Source organism: Artibeus jamaicensis, unplaced genomic scaffold (assembly GCF_021234435.1).
Source record: "Artibeus jamaicensis isolate MK-2021 breed Jamaican fruit bat unplaced genomic scaffold, CSHL_Jam_final scaffold_660, whole genome shotgun sequence".
Taxonomy (NCBI): domain Eukaryota; kingdom Metazoa; phylum Chordata; class Mammalia; order Chiroptera; family Phyllostomidae; genus Artibeus; species Artibeus jamaicensis.
Genome location: NW_026522052.1, coordinates 9,666,154 through 9,689,907, shown reverse-complemented (window position 1 = coordinate 9,689,907; position 23,754 = coordinate 9,666,154). Strand labels below are relative to the sequence as shown.

At 58.4% G+C, this 23,754-nt stretch overlaps 1 protein-coding gene across 1 annotated transcript in view; it reads right to left on the bottom strand.

Moving 5' to 3' along the window:
* Nucleotides 1-6,985: 6,985 nt before the first annotated feature.
* LOC128626559 (uncharacterized) overlaps nucleotides 6,986-23,754 on the bottom strand; it is a 27,592-nt gene continuing 10,823 nt past the window's right edge. The window contains exons 2-3 of the mRNA XM_053659444.1: nucleotides 7,864-8,069; nucleotides 6,986-7,484 (exon numbers count right to left, since the gene is read on the bottom strand). Coding sequence (XP_053515419.1) covers nucleotides 7,054-7,484; nucleotides 7,864-8,069 — 637 coding nt within the window. The 3' untranslated portion in view covers nucleotides 6,986-7,053. The remainder of the gene's footprint in view (nucleotides 7,485-7,863; nucleotides 8,070-23,754) is intronic.

Here is a 23,754-nt window from a genome sequence, read left to right as displayed (position 1 = left end):
GAGTCAACCCTGCTGATAAACTTGTTGACAAGGATGAGGGCTTGCCCCCTGGAACTGGGAGGGATTTGATAGGAATCACGATGCAGGCCCAGAAAGCCAGCCTCCATCTCTGCGATTCGGTCAGTGGGTCCCTGGCCTTGAGGTTATTATCTAGGGAAGAAGACAAAACAAGTTCTCAGGAGCAGCCAGAAGATCAAGTATGAAACAGTGTGCCGGCAAGAAACTGATGCAAGTGCGGTGGCTCAGGGCCAGGGTGTGACCAGCGTCACAGGCCCCTGTTCGTACAGCCCCGAGACTGAGAAGGGACTGCACGCTGAGGGCCCAGAGCGAGCCAACACAGGCATATCTGGCCATGAAGGGTGACGTTGGCCACTTATCCAGCACAGCAGGGACATGGGCGTGCGTGTTAAAGGCACACGATGAAGTACATGGCGTGCTCTGCACGGAAGACAGATGTGTCACGGTCCCAGGGGGGCCGGTATGTGCTGGCTGGTCCTCAGGGCGCCCGGTCCTGCTCAGGGAAGCGCTTCGGGGAGGCAGGGTGCTGGGTTCTGCGTCAGGCAGAGGAGCGGCTCTTCCTCTGCCTCCCCGGACTCGGAGCCGAGCCCCGTTCACTCATTCATCAAGTGTTTACTGGACACGCGCTGTCCGCGAGCCTCCACCGAGACCCTGGTGAGTGGTGAGCATACGGCCAGAAGCCTCTTGCTGGGGCTGACATTTGCCCATTCCATGGGCCGGGGACCTGGCCCGCGGACCGCTGTGTGTCCGGGGCAACAGAGAGGCTTTGTCCTGCGCAGTGACTTGCTGACGGACAGACCAGAGCCAGACAGTGTGCTGGGTGCTGGGAACACAAAGGTGGCGACAACAAGTGCCTCCCCGTGGTGCGGGGCGCAGACAGGCGGGCGGAGGAGTGAAGACAGACGGGTTGGGGAGCCGCTGTGAAAGCAGGCGTGTGGGGGCCTGGAGTGAAGCGTTACTGCAGGGAGACACAGCGTGCGGCGGGCTGAGGCAGCACTTGGCACACGGGCCCCCCCAGCGCGCTTCCAGCAGGACAGTGGGGCGCCCAGCCCGCGGGCCACATGCAGCCGAGGATGGCTGGGAATGCAGCCAAGACAAAGTCATACGTTCACTTAAAACATTATGAGATTTTTGTTTGATTCCGTATCACAGTGTATTTAATGTGTGGCCCAAGACAATGCTGCTTCTTACTGTGTGGCCCAGAGACGCCCAAAGGTTGGGCAGCCCTGCAGATGGAGTAAGGCCTTGAGGGTGAGGAGGCCAAGGGAGGCTGGGTTAGAGGGGGAGGCGGGACGATGGTGGGCCACCTGTTTTTCCCACCAGGTGACAATGACAGCTGTGGAACCAGCTGGCTTGGAAGGGACCCCTGGCCTGCCTTCTCTCCACGTATAAGAAAAATATGTGTAGGGAGGTCTGAAGAGGAGACCCTCTGAACTGTCGTGAAGATCAAGGCCAAGAAGAGTGGAGGGGATGCTAACCCTGAGAGGCCCCTCACAGAGCAGAGGGACCCAGTCACGGGGGTGTTTTCTTCTTGAAAGATCACGTCTCTCAGGGAGGGTCTCCTCCGACTTCAGACAGAGATTGTTGCTACTCATCCTGAGCCAGAAGGAAGGCAGCCAGGGCCTCCGGGGGACAGGCCGCGGCCTCCCTGGAGCTCCGCCCCGCCCCGTGAAGGCATTCCCTGCCCCTCCGGCTGCGACTCCCTGGCCCCACCTCTCCTTCGTGGGTCTGTTTAGCCGTCCACCAGATTTCCACCCACAGTCGTGCGTGGGCGGGGACTACAGGGTGATGGGGGAACTGGGAGACCCGTGGTACCCTGCAACAGCAGGGGGTGCAGGGGAGTGGGAGATCCCAGGGCAAGACAGTAGGTAAGGGCTGTTCCAGAGGGAGGCCCGGGTGTGCCCCCAGTCATGCTGGGAGGCAGGGACGGTGTCTGGGTGTCAGGACCCACTCTGCTCTCACAGAGAGCAACCGAGACCCAGGGAGGGAGCATTCGTACAGGCTGGAAAGGCTCCCCCAGAAACCCCACCCGTGGCCAGTGCCACCTCTCATGGGAATAGTCACCGTTACTCTGTTAAACAGCTGCTCAGAGCTGTGGTGGACCCTGACGGACCCTCCTGACCCTGGTCCCACAGAGAGCTGCTCGCCTCTGTCCCCCCCTGAACTAGTTCCTCTGCTGCAGTGCCGCCTTACCCGAATCCTCAGACTCTGGAAGAGCTGCGGGGAAGAGCTCTGTCACACCTGCTCTGTCACACCTGCGCAGGGGGCTTGGAGCAGGTGTCCTCTCTTTCTGACCACATGTTCCACTTCCCTGTCATTTCCAGGGTGCCTCTGTTTCCAGGGACCACGGGGGTCCAAGAGCAGCTTCCTCCACCACAGGCACCGTGGGCTGGAGCAGGTGGCAGCTACTGAGCCACCACGTGGGGGCTTTTACCTGCAAATAGGGAGCCGGGCTCTGGATCCAACTCCTGGTACACAGTCCGGGAGATGCAGACGAGGGGCCACTCCTCTGCCTTACTCCTCCTTACCACTTAGCAGAACCCAACACCCTGCCTTCCCTGAGAGCTTCCTGAGTAAGGCTGAGTATTCCTGAGCCCCACCTTGACAAAGTAGCACGTACCAGTCTCTCCAGTGGGGGCGGGGGGCACATCTGTGTGGTGCGTGATTCCGATGTGCATGCCTGCGTCCCGCTCCGCCGGGGCAGTGGCAGATGCCGCCCAGAGCAGTCCCGGAGGCTCCATGGCAGGCTGCCGGTCCCCAGCTCCACCCGGTCTCTCCCTGGCTCGGCTGGCGGCTGGCGAAGGAAAGGAACAGTTGGAGGCTTGATTGCTATTGTTCCTGGGCTCCTCTCAGTTTGCTCAAAACATTCCTCATGTAGCAAAATTGCTGACTGTTCTCTATTTATCAACACTCCTTCATGAAACAGAAAAACAACATTTGGAAATGAGTTGGACACTTAAGCTCCACTTGGCATGTCTCTGTGGAATACAGATCCCCAAATTGAGAAATCAAGAAACAATTACATACAAAATAACATCTGAAGGTGTGTCTTTTGTTCTACTTCTATATCCAAACATTCCAAACATTGTAACGTACCGATTTTACTTCTGAGTAGGTGGCCGCAGGTCTGCTAACTCTTCCCTCTCAGAAGGAGTAAATGTGTAATCCAAACAGGTATATGTAATGTTAAAATGTCTTTTATAAGAAGCCAGTGATAATTAGTGGCTACTGTGTTTCAAATATCCTCACTTAGCAAAACAGATGTTGACAGTCCTGTGTCTGTTCCTATTGAAATCACGTTGGATTCTGAAATCTATATAAACTTGAAGCTATCCATTTTTAACCACCATTAAAAAAATAAGCATGGACTGAATTTGTTTAATGTGTTTCAATTTAATACACGGGTTTTGAATATCCACCGTACTTTTTAAAGTAAGAATCGGGAGGTAGAATCCACATGATGCTTACAATTTAGTGAGGTAGTAATTACAAACAAATTACAAGAGTGGCTAGTGCCTTGAAAAACACAGAGGGGGCTACAGGAGTGTATGCTGAGAGAAGCCAAACTTCTAGGCTAAAACTAGATGGCCGAAGGGCCGGCATGGCCAAGGGCCGGGGCGTCAGCGCCTGGGGTTCAGCAGGGTTGCGACCCAGCTCTCAGCTTCTCGCACGGGACACACACACACAGCTCGCTGGCGAGTTTTTCCTTCAGCACCAAGGTGGATATCAGGGCTCGTGTGGGGGATGTATATACAGACACTTTCCCTCCCACCTGCTAAGTTCTTCTAGCTGGCTAGTCATCAAATCAAAGGGATTGACAGAGCAAACCAAGTTCCAGTACATGCACCTGGGGGATTCACATCAGCATGAAAATTCCAAAGACGGGGAGGCAGCATTTGGTTATAGGATGCTTCAGACATAGGAGAGAAGGCCGGCGCTGGGGTATTTGAGTTCTGAAGTGAGAGCGGGCCGGCTCCTCCTAGGCAACTCAGCAACAGCGGGGTGCAAGGATGGCTCGCTGGCTGACGGGCCCTGCCCGAAGCCCTCCTGTTCTCCATGCTTAGTTCAAGTCAGTCTACAGCGAGCGTCCTAAGGCTCCCTTCCTTTTTCTTCCTAAAGATTTTATTGTGTTTATTTTCGGAGAGAGGGGAAGGGAGGGAGAAAGAGGGGAAAGAGACATTGATGTGAGAGAGAAGTACTGATCCGGTTGCGTCTCAAAGGCGCCCTGACCAGGGGCCACGAGCCCTGACCAGGAATGGAACCTGGTGGCTCCTGGCTTGTTGGGAACCTTACACCTGGCTTCTAGCTAAAAACATTGCATTGATTACAGGAACCTGTGCGCTCCACGAGCCAATCGGCTACAGGTACATGAGGTGTCCACGAGTACCAGTTGCACCCAAGTAATCAATAAGCGGGCCCTTCTTTGTCTCAAGCTAGCCAATAGCAAGCAACCTAATCTCCTTCCTCTCCCTCCCCCCCTATATATATACCCAGTTCGGAAAAATAAAGTTTGCAGCTTGATCAGAATCTTTTGTCTTGCTGCCATTCTTCGCGCCTCTTGTCCCCCCAACCCATTTGTTCTAGGTAGGTGGTCGAGCCCCAGTTGATTGCTCCGCGGGCCGGAGCACTGGCTTCCAGATGGTGCCCAACCAGCTGAGCTGCCCCCAGTCAGGGCTAACAAAACATTTCTCTTGGTTTGTTTTCTTACTGATTTATATATTGACTTATTAACTTATTGACTTATTTTTAACAAGGCATTTCTGAACACCCCATACCCCTCTGCTCAAGAGGCAGGGGGCCTGATGGCACAGCCCAGGACCTGCGCCATCCCCCAGCATGAACTTGGACAAGTTAGGTGACGGCTCAGACACTGGGAGGGGTCCCGGTGCTAATCCTGAAGGATTAGGTGAGGGTTGTGTGACAGTTTTATGGGCACAGTAATCGCACAGTAAACAGTAGCTGCTACCTTCCTGCTGCAGAAAAGGCCAACAGGGATGTCACCAGAGATACTTGTGCCAGATATTAAAAGGAACTTCCCGACCAAAGGCTGGGTAACCCTAGATGGTGCAGTAGAGTTGTGGCAGCCAAGACACTTCTGAGGCAAAAAGGAAGCCGTATGCCCCCTGTGGTCCATTGTCCTCAGCCCTGCACAGACACAAGGGCCGGGCACAGTGACTCCTTGGGACCTCTACCAGCTCAAAAGTTCCTGGAATGCACTTTAGCCTCGGCCAGCGGGCAGGTTGCTAAGACGACAACAGTGATGTCCCTGCTATTGAGAACCCTGGGAACAGCTCCGCTCCATGGTCCAGCCATGTAAATCTGATAAAAATAGGAGCTGAAACACTATCCTGGAGTTGCTATTTTTAAAAGCGTCTGAGATGCTGGATTGGGTTTATTTCTTCCTCAAACAGCATCTTGCCGTTCCCTCCTCCGGGTGGGCAGGATGCTAACGTGGCACATGTGAGGGACAGGAGCCAGAGGCCGGCCAGGCACGCGTGTCAAGGGGCTCGGTGCCTCCTCCCCACGCCCACTGCCTGCCAGGGAGGAGCCTTCGGGCTAGGGCTTCCTGGCTGCAGATGCACCTGCCCTTCCCATGCACCTTTGCTCCTCTGTCTTCTCCCTCTGCTCCCACCTGCAGCAGAGAGGCGCCCTCCCTTCCTCCACAGCGGAGACAGACTCAGCGAGGTAAACAGAGGCAGAGGAATGGGAATGGAGGCAGCGTGGCTGAGAGGAGGACCCAGATGGCTGTTCCGCAGGTTATCTTAACCCACCCTTGGCACTGCTAGCCTTAGCACACGGCTTCTTGCTGAGCAGCTCACAGTATTGTGCTGGAGGGGTGCAGTGGAGGTGGGGCTGCAGACCCCAGAGCCGGGGACTGAAGGCACCGGAATTCCTCCCACCTGCACCACAGAGGAGACGGCTTCTGGGCAGATAGCTCTCTTGGCAGATAGCTAAGCATCTAGTCTGAGCCGTCTGGTCTGGTCTGGTCTGAAAAACTAGAGGGGAAGGAGCACGTGTAAGCTCACTGTGGCGTCAGGGAGGGAGCTCAGAGTCAGCTTCTGAGCTCCCAGTAACTGTCCTGCGATCGCCTCTGTGTGGTGCGTGGGGGTCGGAAGGGCTCTAACTAGAGCTTATTGGTTAGGGGAGGGTGCATCCACCTGCCTAGTAACAGCCACACTTCTGTAACACGTTATACTTTCAGAGTGAATTCAAATCCATTGCCTGACTTAATACCAACAATATCCCTTTGGATGGCAGTTATTTCCTTTTTTTTTGTTTTCCTTAGAAAGGAAACTAAAGCTATCTAGTGACAGCAGCCTAGCTGTCGCTCAGGTCCTCGGCGCAGAAGCGGGCCCTTCAGTCCTGCTTCCTGGCCAGGTGGCGCTTATATGGGTCAGGGCAGGAATTGCAGACTGTGCAGATCTAGTGAGGGGTGTGCGGGGACGGAATGGCAATGGAAAACTAACCCAATAGGAAGATAAACAGAAGAAGAAGAAGCAGGGCTGATTCTCCATTCAGCTCTTCCAGGTTTGCTGAGCTGCTCCGGCCGTTTTCCCACCGCTGAAGCACGGAGGCCCTTGCCTCTCTCTCTAGGCCTGCTGAAGGCAGGGGCTTGAGTCACTGTGTTCTTTCTACCTGGCTTAGTGTTAGCGATAGGTATTTGTTAGCGTTAAATATTTGTCGAGTGAATGCTTGGCTGACAGTCTCAAAGGCACCATTCAACCATGAGTAAAACGCTGACGGAGCAAAAACCACGCAGGGTGCACCGTGGGCTGGAGGCCGGGGCCGGGCCCTGTCTGGGAGCGCCCTCTGCCTCTGTTCGCCTCCGGGTTCACCTGGAGGGAGCCTTGAGCTGCGAACTCTCAGAATCCCTTCACACTCACCATCAGTTACTCTTTACACTTAGTCACATCCTGCTCTGCCTTTTTTTAAAAAAAGATTTTATTTATTTTTAGATAGAGGGGAAGGGAGAGAGAAATAGAGACACAGAAATATTGCGTGAGAGAAATCAGGGACCTTTCGCTTTGCAGGAGGTCACCCGACGTGCCCAGCCACACGGCCAGGGCCCTGGCCTCGTGTCGAAGGGGAGCCCGCCGTCGCCTTCTCCGCGGGGCTGGACAGCAGGCTTCCCGGAGGCAGGGCCGCCCGGAGCCCTCGGCACCAGGCTGTGCACGCAGGGGCGCAGTGAACACTGTTCCCCCGGGAAGGCGTCTTGGAGGCTGTGGACGGCCGTGCAGGTGACTCCGGACTGCGGTCTTCCTGCTTGGCCAGCTCCCGGGTTCGACCGGGGAAGTCTGGACCCCGTGAACCAGGGTCAGGGGCCTGACGAGGTTTCCCCTGGAGACAGGATGCCTGGCGCCTTCCTCTTCCCCGAGGAACAGAAACTGAGAAGCTGTCTCCAGTCCAAGTCAGGGTGTGCAAACGAGGCGTCCAAACGGTTCCAGTTTGGGGGTGGCGGGTCCAGACTAGGGCAGACGAAGCGCCCAGGTCTCGGTTCAGGGCAGTGGGCCGCCGTGCACCAGGCGGTGGGCTCCCCGGGCAAGGCCTGCCCTTCCTGCCTCACTTTCCCGAGTGAGGGAGGACGAGGCTCGCCGCCTGGGGGAGCGGGGAACCCTTTGTTGGGGCTTCACCGATTCGGGGAGGCCGTGCGGAGGCCGCGCGGGCTCGTCCCTCCTGGCGCCGTCGTCAGACGGCCCCGGGCTCTCCCTTGACACCCTCCCGGCCCTCGGCGCCCCCACCCCAACCCTTCCCCGCTGCCGCCGCGGCCCCGCCCGCGATAGGGTCCAGCCCTTCCTCCTCCTCCTCCTCCTCCCGCCCTTCCTTCCAGGCCCGCCCGCTCCTCACCCGCGCCCGGCGGTGTGCGCACGCGTGTCCGGGGCGTCCCCGCCCCGCCCCGCCTCGCCCGGCCCGGCTCGGCCCCCGGCCCCAGGCCCCGCGCCCGGGACTGGGACTGGGACCCGCCGAGCGCAGCGCCAGCCAGTGCGCCCGCCGCGCGCCTAGCGGATCGGAGTCGCGCGGAGCCGCCCGCCCGCCCCGCCCCACCCGCCCGGGTGAGTACGCGCCTCGGGGCCCCGGGGCCCGGGGAGAGGTGCGCCCGCGGCCCGCGGCCGGCCCCCAGCCCCGCGCGGCCGCCAGGGGTTCTGGCCGGCACGTGGGTGCAGCCGGGGCCGGGCCGGGTGGGCGGCCGAAGCCTGGGATCCCTTCCCTGATTTTCGCGGGAAGCCGTCTCTTTCGCCCTCTCGGAAGGAGTCAACCGGACGGTCCTCTTACCCCGAAAGTTTCCAGCCCCGACCCTGCGCCCAGGCTGAGAGGCGCCCCGCCCTCAGCATCCTCCCAGCCTTCGTTTCTCTCACAAGTGCCCCGTCCAGCCCAGGAGGGTCCTCGGGCTGGCTTTCTGGAGGTGACAGGCTTGGCGGGTCCGTGGGAAGGTCAGCAAGCAGAATCAGTCCGAAGGCGGAGGTTGCTAGCTGCAGGCTGGCTGTGCCCTGGGACTCGGGGACCACGTTGTGGGGGTCTTCGGGCCTAGGCTCCTGGGCCCAGAGCTCCCTGGGTGGTGGGCAATGGGGAGGGCTGGGGTTGTGGAAAAGTTGGGGTACTGCTGGGGACAGAACCCCTGGGGTCAGCTGTCTATTCTGCGTGCCCCCTCCCCACTCCTGCCCCTTCTTCAGGGACCTCTGGGTTGGCCAGCCCAGAGCTGCCAACATGTCTGCCAGGACAAGCACTGCCCCTCCATCTCCAGTCTTGGGGGAGGCCTGCCCCTCTGGGCCATTGGAGGCTTGATCTGCTGCTGCTGCTTCCTCAGTTTCACAGAGGGGGTCCCAAAGACCCGGCTTTGGGGGCTCCTTCCCAAAGGCTGGCATGCAGGCAAGGTAGGGGCGCTTGCCACGCATGTTGGACCTCATGGCCACCCACAGACTGGCACCCCCACAGCCCTCTCGGGGAAGCCTTCGCTTTCACCGCTGGAGGGAGGCACAGTGTGGAAGCCAAGTTCAGGCAGACTTATTCTTTCAGAGCCTTGGGAACGGACCTGGGACAGGCTAGGTTGTCACAAGAGGCATTCACCAGTGCTGCTCTCTTCTGAGCTGTGCTCAGCTGGCCCAGCCTCCTGTAGGCGCTGGCGTGTGTGCATGTGTGTGTGTGTGTGTGTGTGTGTGTGTGTGTGTGTGGCGGGGGAGGGCATTTTAAGCAAGTCGGTGGCATTAAGTGCTGTGAAAGGTGCCTGCCTAGAGGAAGAGGCCTGTGTTTGCTCTCAGTGGTGTTTCCCCCACAGTCTTTTCAAAACTGCCCCCATAATTCTAGAGAGGGTGCCGGGGAGGTGCCAGCCGTTTGGGGCCCAGCAGTGCACCTCTGGGGCTTTTTCTCTTTGCTGGGAGCTGGTCTGGAGTACCTGCTACCCGGACCGAGGTGGCCCAGGCCCCTCTGACCAGTTCCCTGGCTGCTCCGGCCTCCCCTCCGTGTACCCTTCCTGCCTGTCTGTCAGCGTCAGCGCTCGGGGTGGGACACCCTAGGCTGTCCCACGGGCCCTGGGTCCGTCTGACAGTTGAGGAGGGCCACAGTTAGGGCTGCACCCCCTGCCCCGAATCCAACTTGACAGGGGTTAGGAGGGGAGTTTAGATGGAAGGAGAGGTCAGGAGAGGAAGGTGAAAGCTGCCTGCTTGGGCCTCGGGCTGAGAGGCGGCTGTCGCTGGGAGTGGGTCACTCGCTGCTGAGTGGATGACAGGGCCCCTCCCCTCGAGTGGGGACCCTGGCCCAGGAAGCCCAGGACACTTCCAGGGCTGCCTTTCCTTCCTGCCTCTCCTCCCCGACCCAAAGCGGGGGCTTCCTCCCCACTCCCCAGGAGCAGTTCCTTGGCCTCGCCACGTCCCAGCCCTTTCAGCCTCCTCGGATCCAGGTTTCTGGGTAGAACCAAAAATCCACTCCTTTCAGGCACTGTAAACACTTCTGGAAATGACACTCCCATCACCAGCAGGAGCAGAGAGGCCAGAAAGGCTTTCTGTGTGCCTCAGCTAAAGCTGTGGTCATTCCACAGTTAAGCCACACAGGCCTGGCATTGGCCCGACGTGGGGTGCCCACCCGGGCCCAGCCTGGGCGCCGTCTCTGGGCCTGTCCTCTGAGAGGCTGCCCCCAGTGCAGCGGCTGCTTCACCTCTCCAAGTGGTTCCAGGGTTGACACCTGTGTCCGGGGTGCGGCGGGGAGCAGGTCATGCTACGTCAGAATAACACCAAAAACTGGTTCCAGCCCACAGGCGCTGTCCTGAAAGGGACCCTCTAGATCGGGGGCTTGGGTGTCCCGGGGCCAGGTTTACAAAGTGTGACCCGGGCTGCCCTAGAGCCTTGCCAAACTCCCGGGCCCTCTGAGATGGAGGCAGGGCCCCGGAAGGCAGGGCTGTCCAGGGCCGAGGGGTGGGACCCCCAGAAACCGTACAGGACCTCTTCCCTCTCTCCTACCTCCTCGGTGACCCTGTGGCTAGCCGTCTCCCTGCAGTGCTCGCTGGCCCACAGGATCCTCCTTCCTTCTGATAACAAGGCCTTGGCCTGAGCTTTCTGTCGCTTTGAGGAAATGACTACTGTGGGCAGGTGTTGGTGGCTGCAGTCCTTAGTTGCCTTCTCTCCTCTGTCACCCCCTTCCCCAGTTGCTCTGCAGGAGTGTTCTCGGTCCCCCCAGCGAGGCTGCCCCTGGCCTCTGCACCCTGCCTCACCACTACGTGTTCCCTGTGTGGAGTGTGGGAGTGTGGGAGTGAGAGACTCTCTTTATCCTCCAGAAGAGGAAGTTGTTGAGTGAAGCAACGAGTGAAAGTAGCAGTGTGTGATGCCCAGGCCACAGCCAGGTGCCTGGGGTTTCCGAGTGGTGCCCCTAGCCCAGCAGGGGCTGAAACTCTGCCAAGGGGTTTTGCCGGGTTGGCCGCTTCTCGGGCTGAGGGATGTCAGTGTCCAGAGTTGCAGGGGTCCTTTCAGGCCTGGCCTCTTGCCTGGGGCCAGGAGCCCTGCAGCCCATTCTCTGCGTCACTGCTGCCCTGCAGAAGGATGATGTGGTTGCTCTAGAATCTGAAGCCCTGGCTTCTGCCCCCAGGCCAGCAGGGAGGAAGCTGCCCAGGCCTGGGCTGCGAGGCCCTCGGGGTCCGAGGGGGCCTCAAGTGTGAGGAAGGCCCGGCTGTGGAGGCTAGAAGCAGCTGTGGTTGTCGGATAGTCCCTTCTTCCTCCCACAGCTTCGCCTCAAAGGCTGGGTGGGCCAGCGTCTCTGGGATCTGCTTCCGTGTGGGTGGGGAGGGGAGGGCAGTTGGTGGTGGCTGGAAAGAGGACAGAGACCAGTGTGCTTCTGCCTTGGGCCCAACCCCCCCTCCACGGTGCGGGTCCCAAGGGCTGCAGGGTTGGCACCTTGTGCGCATGGTCTGTCCAAAGTCCTCTGCCCATGCATCCTCTGCCAGCTCTATCCTTATAATAAAAAGGGACTTAGCAAATGCCAATGGAATTACCATTGATCAAGCAAGCACTTATTAAGAGCCTGGCCCAATGCACTAAAAAGAGAACCAAGCAAACAAAAAAATAAGCAGTGCACTCCGCATTTGCTGACATCACTTCATGGAAGCCTCGCCCGGCCCCTCCAGTGAGTCTGTGTATAAGGAAGGAATGGAGGCTAAGGGGGGTTAAACTACTTGGCCAAGGTCACACAGCTCGTAAGCAGCTGAGCAGGGACTCACAACCAGGCAGGTTTCCACAAGCTGCATAAGGAGGCTGAGGCTCGGAGGTGTGAAGGGGTTTGCTCAAGGTCATGGTGTCTTGGTGACAAGGGGAGACCACAAACCATCCTGATCCCCGGCCTGGAGCTCTGTGTGCCGGCCCTGAACCTCTGTTTGCTCACTCTGGAACCCCATCCCCTGAGTCCCACCCTCTCAGCTGGGTGGAGAGGGTTCCCCTCCTCCTCCCCATCCCAGCTGCTGCCGGCCCCTCACAGCCCCCATCTCTCTGCTTCCCCAACCGTAATTGCTTCCATCCCACCCACCGCCTGCTCTTGTGCCCCTAGAAATGCAGCTTAGCTGCTGCCCACAGGGTCACAGGGCCTCATCTGGCAACCGGGGCAGCACGTTGGGAAGGGGGCTGCGCTGTGGGGCCTGAGCACCGAACCGGCCAAGGTGGCCGCTCCTGGTACCCGGCATTCCCAGATCCCTGCCAGGACGGACCACCTTTGCCCTGCGCTGCTCCTGGCTGGAGAGGCTTCTCCGAGCCCTGCTTCCCTGTCCAGTGGTGAACTTCCCTCCTGCCCAGAGAGGTTGCTCAGGTCAGGAGCAGGGAAGCCCAGCTGGCAGGGACAGGGACAGCAGGAGAGAGGTGGTGATGCGTGCACCGGCCCGAAGTGCCCACGGCGTCATGGATGAGACATGAGACAAATTCACATGGACCACTGAGTCCTGTGGAGGAAAAGGGATGGCACAGCTACTCCCTCTTTTAGGGACAGGCTTTTATTGGGTTTAATTTGCACAGGAATACAGATAAAGTTCATTCATCATTGTCAGGCAGTAAGGATCAAACAGTAGATAGCAAACAAAGAACTATTAGGGCTTCTTCTGAGTCAGGGCCTATCAGCTAAGAGGCTACAAAACTTTGGGAAACAAACTCATTTCCTACTTGGACCCTTATCATTTAATTTAGAGCATTCTTAGCAAGGCAGGCTTCACAGGATTTTACATATCCTTTCTCAGGCCTGATCACCCGGGGAGCCCGCCCCTTCCAGCACAGGGCTGCACTGCCCTCTGTCATTGTTCAGGCTTAAGTCAGGCAGAGAAGGCAGATAGCCGAGGAATTCTCGGAGACTTCTTGCAGACAGACTGAGGACTCAGGCTTTGTTAAAGCTGAGGGGAGAGGGTCCATCACCCCCTTTTTCCATAGCCAGCCCCCCAAGTCCTTCCCTGGGGCCTCCAGATGATTGTACCTGCCTTAGGTCAGTCCTCCCTTGAGGAATTTTACCTGTCATTGGCTAACTGATCAAGCATTGGGGGCCAGTTATGGATGAAGTAAAATGAGCAGAAGCGGTGCTCTGGCCAGGGAGATGAGCTTTGTCTCTTAGTGGCTTGTGCTCCGAAGGTCACTCACTCAGCCTTAGCCATGGGGAGTTTACAGCTCCTGAAACCAGGCAGGGCAGTTCCCAACAAGGTGGGGCCAGTGGGTTGGGCTGGGGACCCTCTGCCTCAGGGTCACGGGAGACAAGTGAAGCAGGTCCTCATGGCAGCGGACACTGAGGGACCCGGCAGCTTGGACAAGTGACAAACAGAGCCACCTTGCTCTCTTTGGTGCCAGGCAGTCGACTTGGAGGCAGCAGAACTAGAGATGAAGCTTCGTATTTTGTCTCGAGAGAAGCAGCTGCACGCTGTGCCATCCAGGAGCCACTCTGTGGCCCCCCTCACCTTGGTTCCGCCCTGCAGCGTGGGGCCTTCAAGGGGAGACTGGTGACCGTGACGCCCCGGGGCAGGTGCAGGCCTTGAGGGGGCATGGGTCTGGAGGGGACCGGGCTTGGAAACTTTGAAGGCATTTTCCTCCCTGAGATTCGGGGGTTGCAGAGTGAGCTCCAAAAGCCTGTCCGTCCTGTTCACTGCTGTTCTCCATGCCTGGAATGGTGTCTGGCCAATAATCCCTGCTCAGTAAATATTTGTTTGACGAATGAATGGATGATGTAGCTCAGGTGTCTGAGTCTGGTTCACAGTGTCCCTGCTTTGCTCCCCCTTTCCCCCGGGGCAAAGGGACAAGTATTTTTCTTTGGACAGGTGAGCTGTTTGTCAGAGAAGGACCTGCTCCCTCCCCCTTTTCTGGGGGCAGGGGCCGGCAGGAGCCCCAGGTGGGAAGGGGACAGAGTCTGCCCATGCCACCTACTCTGTGGTGTCAGCTGGGCACATGGCTGCCCCTGCCACCCCTCCTCCTCCCAGCCTCCAGGTCCTGCACAAACTGGCCCTTACGTCACCTCCTGTCCCTGACATTGGCCTTCTCCTCCTCATTTTGGGCCAAGAAAGGTGCCCTGGGGCTGGAACCCTCGCAGGGGTCCTCTTGGGAGGGAGGGCTCGGGAACAGGGTCTCCCCTCTTCTTGCTTCGACCCAAACAACCTCATCCCGTAGACACGTTGGGTTTCCACATAAAAATTCATTGGAAAGTGGAACAGACGGGTTCTTGGCTTTAAAAGCGCATTTGAAAGCCCGCACCTGCGCGCAGGAGCACACCACCGTGTTCCCGCCTCCTGGCCTCGGCTCCCACCGTCCCCACCAGTGGATTCCGCGCCGCCCCCTCCCCCGGCCCGCGCCCACCTCCAGCCGCTGTTCTCCGAACGCTCTCTGACCACCCAGCACACTGTTCCTTCCGCTCCGCCCAGGGCCCGCTTCTGTGACAGGAGGGGAGGGGACCCTGGGCCGGGGAGCCCAGATGAGCCATGGAGGGGTGCGGCCAGAGCCCCGACCACAGACAGGCGGGAGCAGGGCTGCGGGCGGTGCCTGGGAGGCTCCGTCAGTCGTCCTCCTGCAGGTCGGGTCTGTCCCTCCCGGGCGCACAGCCTGAGCCCCTGCGAATGAGGCGCTTCAGATCGCACGGCTGCGCCCTGGCCCCGCGCTCTGCCGATGCCAGCGGGCGCATTTCGTGCGGTTCGGGTGCGGGGGCGGAGAGTTTAGGGTCTGCCCGCTGGCCCTGGAGAAAGGCAGGCGGCCCTGTGGCAGTCGCTCCTGAGGACGCCCCACGTGTCTGCTCCCGCCTGTGTGACTGCAGAAAGGGCTCCGACTTCACTGATTTTTCTCTAAGCACGTCCGTTAATTGCACGGTTAATATCTGCACCACCTCATGAGATTGTGATGTACAAATGTGATCAACATTCACCGCGAGCCCCCGCACCTGGCACCCTGCTGGCACGCGGCACCCACTCCGCGACTGTTTCTTCCTGTGCAGCTTGTTGAGGGTCACAGCGTAGCTCTTCCACCAGGCAAGGGACGGCCCGAGGAGTCTCCTAGGTCTCTGTCCCTCTGTCCCACCCCCGTGCCCATCTCGTTTCTTCCTCTGAGGGCCTGGTCTCACTCGACCTGCCTGTTCTCCGGCCCCAAAGGTCCGGGCCTGTTGAGGCCAAAGCCCAGGGCCTGGGATGGGTGGACGGGCCGAGGGCTCCCCGGTGCTGCTGGCCCGGTTCTGTGGGGCTGAGAGCGAGCCAGGGCTGGTGGGGGTGTGTTCTTGGGGGGGCTGTCTCCATAGGCTGCGTGGGCTCCTCTCTCCACACTTGCTGACCCCCACTCCCTGCCCCCTCGTTGGTCCTGTTTCTCACTTTTTTCTCTTTCCAGTCTTTTTCTGACGTTCTTCCGCCCCTTTTCCTCATTTAGATTCAGCCATCTCCCTTCCCTGACGCCTTCTTCCCCCTCGTCTGTGCCCCCACCTGCCCCAGCATCCCAGTAGTCCTGACAGTGCTAGTTGGACTTGGGTGCGTGGGTGGGTGGGGGACGCCCTGCAGGGCTGGGGGTCTGCCCCCGGGAGCAGTTGCAGAGTTTTCAGTGAAGGGCTCCTGCAGCCATCGGGTGTGGTGAGAGGGCCCCACCCACCCAAAAGATGGGAAGCAGTGTGGTCTCCGGCCCAGTACCCTGGGCCCTCACCCACCTCCTTGGACATCTTCCTGGACAGGAAGGTGGGAGCTTGTCCCGGAGCTGGCCTTTGCTGGCCTCTGACCTCTGTCATCCACCTCTTCTGTCCAGAGCTCCAGCCCTTTGCCCAGAGGCCCCTGCTGGGATGGGGGAGGCTGGCCGGGGCCGGGAGGGGGTTTCTGCTCAGATGGCTTCCAGGTGAGCACACAGTGTGGCGTGCTTGGGTTGAGGGATTCGTGTGCGTGTGCATGCACTGTGGGTGTGTGGACGAGGGGGAACTCGGGCACACCACTGGGTGTGGACAAGAACGTGGTGCCCTGTGCAGTCTGCACCCCTCGGGCTGGTCCCTGTGCAGGCCCCTCCTGGCCCGGAGCCCTCCTCCGGTCTTTGTGACCGTGGCCTTGCACTGCGGCTTCGTCCTGTCCTGGGGGTCAGCTGGTCTCCGGCCGTGGTCCCACGCATGGTGACCCACCCCTGGCCACCCACTCGGCTGCCAGGGGGTCCTGCGGCCAGCATTTGCCTTCCCCCCTCCCCAAAATGGAGGCCTGGGGGGGCTTCCTGCCTGGTGTCTCAGCCCCACCAAGGCGGAGGGAATGGGGAACAGCTGCGCTGGCCGGTCCAGGCGCCGTGTGCATGTGGTTCCACAACAAAGCTCCCTCTGTGTGTGCTCAGGCCCCTTACATAACAGCAGGGGGGCGGATAGGCAGGAGGAGGAGGAGATTGGGACGGGGAGACACCAGGATGGGGTGGTGGAGAGGGGACAGGGACCGGGAGAAGAGGGAAGGGCAGTGAGCGAGAGAGACCATTGAGAAGAGCGGGAAGAGGAGAAAAAGTTTGTCTTGACTCCCTAATTCTACTTCCTGCCTCCTGGGGTGGGAAGGAGTCCGTGTCCAGACCCTCCAACCTTTGCCCTACTGACTCCTTGTCTTCGATCCTTGAGTCCCACCTACCAGCCTGGGCGTGCAGAGCCAGGGGCTGAGGAGGGGCTGCGGGACCTGCCTGGGAGTGAGGCCAGATGGGGTTTAGGGCCCTTAGCCCCACCCTGTAAGCCGAACACCTTCCATAAAGATAGGAATCATTCTCCTCCTTTACTCTTTTTTTCTTAATTTGTTGCTTTTTTTTAGAGATTTGTCGTTCCACTTATTGATGCATTTGTTGGTTGATTCTGGTATGTGCCCTGGCTGGGGATCGAACTTACAACCTTGCCATTTGGGATGAGTCTCTAACCAACTGAGCTACCCAGCCAGGGTCTTCTCTTCCACTTGGTTGTCTGTTCCCTATGCCCAGACCCCAGGCCTGGCTCCAGAAGCCCCTCTGGCTCCCCACTTTGTAGTGCTGCTGAGGGCCCGACTTTCCCCCTCCCTGGACCCCATCCAGCTGACCCCGAGGCCTGTCCCAGCTCGCTCAGTCCTCCTCCCAAGCAGGACCCCGCTCCAGAGCCGGGGGTCAGCGCCCTCTCAGCCGCCCTCAGTCCTGTTTCCTGTGCTCTCTCCTCCCTCAGTTATCAGACACTCTCTCCTCACCATCACGATCTCTGCAGCTGTCCAAATAAAGTAAGAAGAAAAGGTTCTCTTTCCGGGACAGCTGGCCTGGCAGGCCAGGAAGGCCAGGTGAGCTGGCCGGCTTCAGTGTGTCCTTGGGGTGGGAGGAGCCCTGTGCCAGGGCCCTGACCCTGTCAGCTCCCGTGTGGGGGAAGTACACACTGAGGAGAAAGTACCCGGGAGAAGCCAGGAGGGTTGGCGGGGCCTTCAGATGGGGCCCGGGCCCTGCGGCGGCCCAGTCTCCCAGCTTCCTGGGGCTCTGTATCTTCCCTGTGCCTCAGTTTCCCTGAGCCTTTTTCTGGTACTGGACCTCCTTGGGAAGGATTCGATGTCACTCCGAGGGTAGTACTTGTCCCCAGGTTGCAGAGGATGGACAGGACTGAGTCCTTGAGGACGAGGATGGCTCCTCGAAGGGCAGGGAGGAGCTGCTGGCGAGACCCCCAGTTCTTCTGGGTGTGAGGGACAGAGAAGCCAAGGTTCTGGGCCTTGCTTGGCCCCCGGCATGCCCTCAGTTAGGTTTAGGGTGTCTGCTCAGGGCGTTTGCTGTCCTTGGTACACTGCCCTCTGGAGAGGCGGTGTGGGCCAACCCAAACCTGCTGGACGAGACTTAGACTCTGGACTCCTCAGTCCCCAGCCCGGGACCTGCCCGGCCCCACCCTCCCACTCCCTCCCTGGGTCTGGGTCTTGGGATGATCTGAAATTACTAAGGTCTCACGGCTGGAGCCCAGAAGGTCTGGGGCTGAGGTAGGCGGCTTGGCGAGGGCCTGGGAGTTTCTTGGGTTTGTATGGTGGCCTGGGAAGACAGTCCCTGTCACTGAGACCAGGATTAGGTGCTGGGCCAGGCTGTGAGGATGGTGAATTTGTGCTGGGAGGGTGCTGGGTGGGGGGCCCCCCACTGGGGCAGCGGCCTCTGCTCTCTGCCCAGCCTCAGCCACAGGCTGCCCGAGGTCATCCCCCCGCCCACCCACCCCTCACCACGTGCTCCTCCTATGGCCGAGGGCTTTTCTTTACCCAGCTTTGGGAGGAGATCCCCATGGGGCTGGTGTAGCCACTCCCAGCTCCTCTGGAAGCTCCAGGCTCCCTGGCTGGTAGCTCCAGGGACCTTCAACCTAACAAACAAACTCTGCTGGAGCCTGAGCTGATGGTTGCAGAGCCTGGTGGGCAGTGCCCCGCACCGCCGTGGGATGGGGGAAGACAGCGCCCTGGCACAGGGGGCCCTGCAGCCCCCAGAAGCTGTATGTCGGGAGTGGGGTGGGAGGCAGGGAAGGAGGAGGGGTGAGCAATGTCTGCGTGTGTGAGTGTGAGTGTGTAGGGGTTACTAGGTTCTTGTGGTTCTGCGTTTGTTTTGAGGTGCAGACCTGTGTTTGAGCAAGGATCACTGTGTTTGTGCAGAGATGCATTTGTAGGTTTCTGGCTCCAGAGGGCGGTCCGGGTGGGCCAGAGCAGCATTGGCCTGAGAAGGGGCTCAGTGTCTTCTCATGCCTCCTGGTTCTGGGGTGTGGATAGGACTCCTTGTTGCCATGTAGGGGCTGGTGAGCCCCGGGACAAAGGTTGCCCCACATTATTTCTGATGACCTGGACATCAGCCAGCTCTCCAGCCAGCATTGCTTTCTGCCTGGGCCCTGGGGTGCAGCTTGGAGGGGCTGCCCCTTCCCTAGCTGCTCCTCCTCTCCCTTCTCTGTTCCTGTTACTGGGAAGAGAGTCCTAGACACAGCTGGCTGGTTGAAGAGCCACCAGTAAGAGACTTACTGGTGTGAAACAAGCTCCGAAGGGCTTTTCTTTCCGGCTTCTCTCTTCCCAGGGTGCAGGCTGACGTAGGCAATGGTGGCCTTGATTTCCCTTTTTTATGGTTTCGTTTCTCTTGCAGAGACGCCCCCTCCCCGGCCCTCCCCTTACAGCAGCATGCACAGCCACCTCCTGTCCCCTACTCACCCTCAGCAGGTCTAACCCAATTATTGGGCCCCCAATTGGAATTCAGGAGTGAGTGGACCCTCCCCTGCCAATGCCCAGAAACCTCTTGGCGCCACGGTGCTGCCGGGTGCTCTGGTGACGGAAGGCAGGGCAGGGGTCCCTGTTGGCACTCTGGGCCAGGGGCCACGGGTTTCTGTGTCTGAATCCCTGCTGCTCCCCAGTGCTCCTGAAAAAGCCACACCACCAGCCACCGTCCGTGGGTCAGGGCCGGGATCGTGCCCAACCGTGCAGGCTTCCAGGTCTGAACATGGCCCCGCAGTGTCCCTGCTCAGGGACTGTGGGAGTCCTGCTCTGCCCAGGGGACAAACCTAGTGGAGGGAGCGTCCCTGGGGAACCAGGCACTGCTCCCAGAGCCCAGCGGGCAGCGTCCTGGGCCACGGCGCAGCGGAAGAGAGCACCCTGGCAGAGGGAGACCTCAGCCCTAGACGCGGTGGGTGGGGGTGCTGCTCAGCAGACGGGGCACACCTCCGCCCCAGCCAGGGAGCCGTGCTAAGGCCTGGCGGCGTGGCTGACAGGCAGACCTGACCAGGGACCTGGGCACCGTCTCTAGGAGACTCTGCACCCAGAAAGAGAGGAAACAGCCTCTCCAGGGTGGCCTCCTCCACCTCCGCACTTCAGCACGCCCCCTGAGTCCGGCCAGGCTGTGGGGTCTGCGTGTAGTGCGGGGCCCAGCCAGTCGGCAGTGGCCCCCTGTCCCTTCCTCCCTCCCGGCTGCGTGGGCCCTATGGGGCCAGGAGGAGAGGCGAGGTCCACCGTCGGCCCTTCCTCACTGTGCGCAGTCAAACCTGCCTTCTTTCTGTTCCTCACACCCAACGAAGCCTCAGGGTCTTTGTCACCCTCTCAGTGTAGAACCTTCTCCCCTCTCGCCACACCCCACTCCAGCATCTCTGCATGGGCACCCTGCTCTCAGGTCTGAGGTTGGGGACAGAGCCAGCTGTCCCCAGCTGTCGCGGCCCGACTGTTTAGTTTTATTCGCCTCACAGTGTGTTACCATTGTCATGTGACAGTACTCACGTATTGGTCTGTCGTTTACTCTCCCCACCTAGGTGTACATTCCAGAGCGCTGGCCTCTTTTCATGTTTACTGCTGTAGCAGGGTGCCTGGCACGTAGTAGGCCCACAATCCCTGTTGCCCCTGGTTTCTGTTGGGCTGCCGGGCCTTGCTGTGTCCCGGGGAGGGCTTGGGACCCCAGCCCACCTTGGGACAGGGCTGCTCTTCAAAATGAGCCCTTCTGAGCAGCAAGTAGAGGAGGAGGGAGGTCCCCCGTGGCTGTCCTGGACCCACACGGGGCTAGTCACTGGGGTGGCCTCACTTAGCTGACCAACTGCACTAGACTTAGGACATAGGTGTGCATAGGTCAAAGGTACCAGGAGTCAATTCCACAGAAACCACACCTGCTAATAAAAAGCAGATATCCCGGTGAGTTTAAGAGAAATGACACACAGAAAAACAAATAGCAATGGACTCACTGTGCCAACTTCCCCAAAGCCGTTACTGGACACCACCGCCCCCACCCCATCCCCATCTACATACACCCAGACTTTTGCACTCGGCTCTTTTTAACTTGGCGGAAGGAGGGAGGGTTAAACTGCTCTGCTCTCAAGGATGTTGCGCTGCAGACCTTTCCTATAAAGCAGAATCACTGCCCCCTGTTGCTGGACACAGACAGCCCTGTGTCAGGACAGAGGGTTGATGGGCAGGAGAGCTGCACTCACTCCCCACTCACTGCCCCCACCAGGCCTGGCCGGGCACACTCAGGGTGCGTAACTGTGCCCGGTGGCCCTGCCCCTGCCATCCTCTGCCTGCGGAGTGGGACATGGAGAGCCACAAGAATGGCCCGTGTCTGCCGGGTCTGTCTGTCAGCAGGGCCGTTGATTCTTCCACTTCTTGGTGGTAAAGATCCTCAGAGCTCCTCTTCCCTGCACGTCCGGCTGGGAAATAGCAACAGCAGCGCCACCTTTGTATCCCCCCTGACCCAGCGGAAAACCCGGCACCTGGAGGCTTAACTCACCAGCAGTCACGCAGCTACTTACTAGCTGATCCAGACTCAAGTCCCAGTGTGTGAGGCTCCAAAGTTATATTCCTCATTTTCTATTCTCTTTGTAGCAAGTTTTTAGTTGAAAGTGTATCCTACTTACCGGTTTAAAAAGTTACACATACAAAACGGTATGCGATAAAAAGAGGTTGTCCCTTCCATCCCAGACTCCTGCCCCCAGGACTCCCCTCTAGAGAGGTAGCCACCTAGTACTGTCTGCACCCTTCCAGGCAGCGTGTTGGCGTATGGACACGTCAGTGCACGCGCACACGTCTCTTGTGAAGAGCACGTTTTGGAGATGCACAGAGCAGTGCTCTCCACCTGCCTTTGAAACATCAGTCATACGACTCTGAGTGGTGCGGCTCTGTGGGGCTCAGTCCTGCAGAGGGAGGGGTCAGCATTGCGATTCCTGGTCCGGGCACACGCCTGGGTTGTGAGTTGGGTCCCCGGTCAGGGCGTGCGAGAGGCAACCAGTCAATGTTTCTTTCCCCTCCCCTCGCCCTCTCTCTGAAGGGAAACAAATGAAATCTTTTCCGAGAAAATCAGTAGGCTTCGGAGAGCACGGGGGACCAGCATGCGTGGATTTGCGTCCTGCTTTTCACGGCTGCAGGGTGTTCCGTTGCCTGTGCCTCGGTGCTCTGGGTAGGCGTCTGCATGGATCTTCCTCTTTTTTTTTTTTTAAGATCATAGTTTGTTCTCCTTTTTATAAAAAGATTTTATTTATGTTTTAGAGAGAGGGGAAGGGAGGAAGAAAGAGAGGGAGAGAAACATTGATGTGAGAGAGACATCAATCAGGGGCCTCTGGTTCACACCCTGTTGGGGACCAAATCGGCAACCCAGGCATGTGCCCTCACTGGAACAGAATGAGCAGCACCCAGCCCACGGAGCCACGTGAGTCAGGGTTCTGCGTAGCTTTTCAGGTTGTGTCCATCTTCCCTGTTGCAAATAGGGCCGCTGGAAGGATCTCAACAGAAAGATCTCTGCACATAAAGTGAAACTTTTTGTGTGGAGTGAACGTGGAATTCAAGGGGGTTCCCCCACTGAAGGGGGTTTTGGTAGATACTGCCAGGTCACCTTGGCCCAGGCCCCGCTTCCCCGGGCCAGGCGCCCCATGCCAGCGGCAGCCGGGGCCCGGGGGTCGGTGGGATGGGCAGGACGAGCGTCTTTCCCTGTGTGCCTGTCACCGTCACCATGTTCGTATGTTCATGTCCTTGGCCAGCTGTCAAGTTTTGTTTCTTATTGATTTGCACATTATAAGTTAAGGGAATTAACTGGTCTGTTACACATAGATGACGGGTATTTTTCCATGTTTTCCTTTGCCTTTTAACTGTGTTCTAAGATACCAATTTTTTTTCTTTTATAGCCTCTGACTTTTTGTCTTAAAAATACTATAACGGACCCTGGTAGTCATCAGCCACGTTGAACAAGTCTGTCTGTTTCCCTGTATTACATCCGTGTTTTCTTTAGGAAATAAAATATCACAAGCACAGAGCTAAAGCCTTGCCCCTGCAGCTGGCCCTGTCCCGAGTCTTCCCCGAGTGCAACACTTACAGCAGTTGGGGAGCACCCCGGTATTTTGTTGTTCTCCCTGACGTACACACGTACACACACACACACACACACACACACACACAGAGCGCTGCCTGGCTGCACACACGCTCAGAATTATTTTGTAAGTTTTTAACTTTTGAGTGCAGTCGTATGCTGCTTAACAACAGGGATATGTTCTGAGAAACGCATCACTAGGCTATTTTTTTTAATGTATTGATTTGTTTTTTTAGGGAGAGGGGCTTCCCTCTCTAAAGAGAGAATGCATAAATAAGTGTTGCTTCGATTATTTACACATCCATTGGTTGCTTGGTATACGTGCCCTGACTGGGGACCGAGCCCGCAACCCTGGTGCATCAGGACAAGGCTCCAGCCAGCTGAGCGCCCCGCTGGGGCTCACGAGGCAGTTCTGTCCTGTGCGAACATCAGAGGCTGCACCGAGTGCACACCTGGGCTTTACGGAGGAGCCTGTGGCTCCTGGGCTACCGCCCTGTACAGCACGTTACCATAAAAAACAACCGGAGATGGAACCCAGCACTTGAGGAAAGGATGCGGTCCAAAGAGGCCGTAAACACAGGAGGAATCAGGCTGCTGCTGGCAAAACACGGCATCCTGTTCTCCAGCAAAAGAAAACATCTTTTACAAGGAGAAAGAACGCACTGTAATGATAGAGAGCGCGCAGCACAGCGAATAGTCGTTTATGTGCCGGGCACAACTGCACGCACCCCCCTTTCACACCTCCGGCCGTAGCGGCTGGCTCACACCAGCATCACCACGGATCGTGGGCGATGTGTTGTGCTGCCACAGTTCATGGCTGGGACATCACTAGGTGGCAGGAGTTTCAGCTCCATTATGATCTTCACACGGTGCATGACCGTAATGGATCTGTGCAAAGAGCGTTTTAGTAATTAAAGTGATTTTGAAATGACTCATGCATCGCTGGTTCCTGAGAAGGTGTTGAACACTGAAATGTTCTAGTTTGAAAACTAGGTAAGCGGAGAAGGGTGTATTAAACTATTTTGACAAGTTGGCCCCTTTAAGGCCAGGA